The following is a 1,742-nucleotide window of genomic DNA, read 5'->3' as shown; positions in this document are numbered from 1 at the left end:
TATTGGAATGAATCAAAAAAATATTATTTATTTATTTATTTATTTTTTAAAATTTTGTCACTGTGGACTTATTTTACTAAGTCCAAGATCAAGACTAAAAGCAAGATTTTCTTTCGTTAATTACAGCCTTTGACCCCAGTCTGCCCAGTATACCCAGTCTGGACTGTACCTCCAGCAGCAGGCAGCCGGCCAACGACACGTTCTCGGCCTCCGTGGCGAGGTGGAGGGCGGTCCGTCCACAGCTGCGCTCCTGAGCCTCCACGTTGGCCCCGCCCTCCAACAGCTCCCTGAGAGACGACAGCTGATTGGCCAGGACGGCCAGGTGGATCGCACACAGACCTGTAACCGTGGAAACAGACGGTCAGATAATCATCAAACATGTTGAACATTCAGTTTTCCTGTATATGTGTGTGTGTGTGTGTGTGTGTGTGTGTGTGTGTGTGTGTGTGTGTGTACCTGCTGTGTTGGTGTGCTCCAGCAGCTCTCTCAGCTCTCTGTGCTTCAGTAAAAACTGGATCATCCCTCCGCCTCCTCCTTCCAGCTGAGACGCAAGGTGGAACACCGTGTTGCCATGACGATCTGTCAGAGTTGGGTCGGCGCCGGCCAACAGCAGCGCCTCCACCGCCTCCCTCTGCTGAGTGATCACAGCCAGGTGCAAAGGAGTCTGGGATACATGGAGGAAGTGGTTACAGAGAGTGGCGTTCCCCCTGAACCAGGAAGCTTTGTTTCTTGCTCTCCAGCTCGATAACCTTCTTTCCGGTTCTGCAACCTGTGAGCTTCTTTGCTCCCGAACAAGTTACAACCTTTGCTTTTTCTCCCCTAACCAGGATGTTTCCTTTCCTTTTGAGGTCATATTCGGCTACGGTAACATTAAATAACTACCGACTGCTAATGTTTGCCTAATTAACGGTTTATAGCAGCTGAAAAGGGGAGTGATATATGCAGAGTTAAAAGTCCCAGTGATGTTGTACTGTATATCCACTGGGAAACTGTACGATTCTTTCTAAATCAGCCCCAACAAGGACACCTGTGAAGTGTTGATGCTCAGAGATGCTTGGTGTTGGTAGTTTATTACCTGGTAGAGGTGGTTTCTCATGTTGAGCACCTCTTCTCCCGGCAGAGCAGAGACGACCTGAGTCAGACTCTTCAGCGCCTCCCTTTGGCTGTGGAGAACTGCCAGATGGAGCCCACTGAGAGGAGAGAAAATGTGGAAAAATGAAGGAAAGACTCAACATTTTTCTATGAAATAGTGAACCAGACAATGACATTTAAGGACAATAATTAAACTTCCACAGGTTTGAAGTTCAGATGTAAAATGGCCCTTTTAAAGTTAAATGTGTTTTGTGTCTACTGACGTGTCTCCGTCCTCGTCCTGCGCCGTCATCAGGGGACGCTGTGCAGCCAGCAGGTACGCCGAGTCTCCTGTGACCGAGTACTGAAACAGAGCCTCCAACTGTCTGCTGGTCACCTGAGCTAACCGCTCATCTGCACCACAAACATACCAAACATCCTTTAAAATGTATTTCATGAAGCAAATATATAAAACTTATCAACTACACAGAGCATGCTTTAAATATGAATATGCATTTGATCTATTGGCCAAACAAGATTTTTATTGCAATTCATTTTATTTATTTTTATGTAGTATATTGAAAGAATTTGTTTTTTTGTTTTTTTTAATATAAAAACATAGTGACATCATGACAAAAACCTGGCATTTAAAGAGTTAAAATTCGTAAATG

The 1,742-nt window shown here is 45.1% G+C and overlaps 1 protein-coding gene across 1 annotated transcript; it reads right to left on the bottom strand.

The window, feature by feature from the left end:
* Positions 1 to 169: 169 nt before the first annotated feature.
* Positions 170 to 1,528, bottom strand: LOC121964760 (nuclear factor NF-kappa-B p105 subunit-like; the record flags this gene model as incomplete). The annotated part of the gene is made up of 4 exons (XM_042514953.1): positions 1,356 to 1,528; positions 1,076 to 1,190; positions 457 to 664; positions 170 to 339 (listed from the first exon to the last, which is right to left on the bottom strand). Coding segments are annotated over exons 1-4 (666 nt in total), but the record flags the coding sequence as incomplete, so codon positions are not given.
* Positions 1,529 to 1,742: the final 214 nt, after the last annotated feature.

Source organism: Plectropomus leopardus, unplaced genomic scaffold, assembly GCF_008729295.1.
Source record: "Plectropomus leopardus isolate mb unplaced genomic scaffold, YSFRI_Pleo_2.0 unplaced_scaffold17066, whole genome shotgun sequence".
NCBI classification, from domain to species: domain Eukaryota; kingdom Metazoa; phylum Chordata; class Actinopteri; order Perciformes; family Serranidae; genus Plectropomus; species Plectropomus leopardus.
This window is presented reverse-complemented; position numbering and strand designations above follow the sequence as displayed.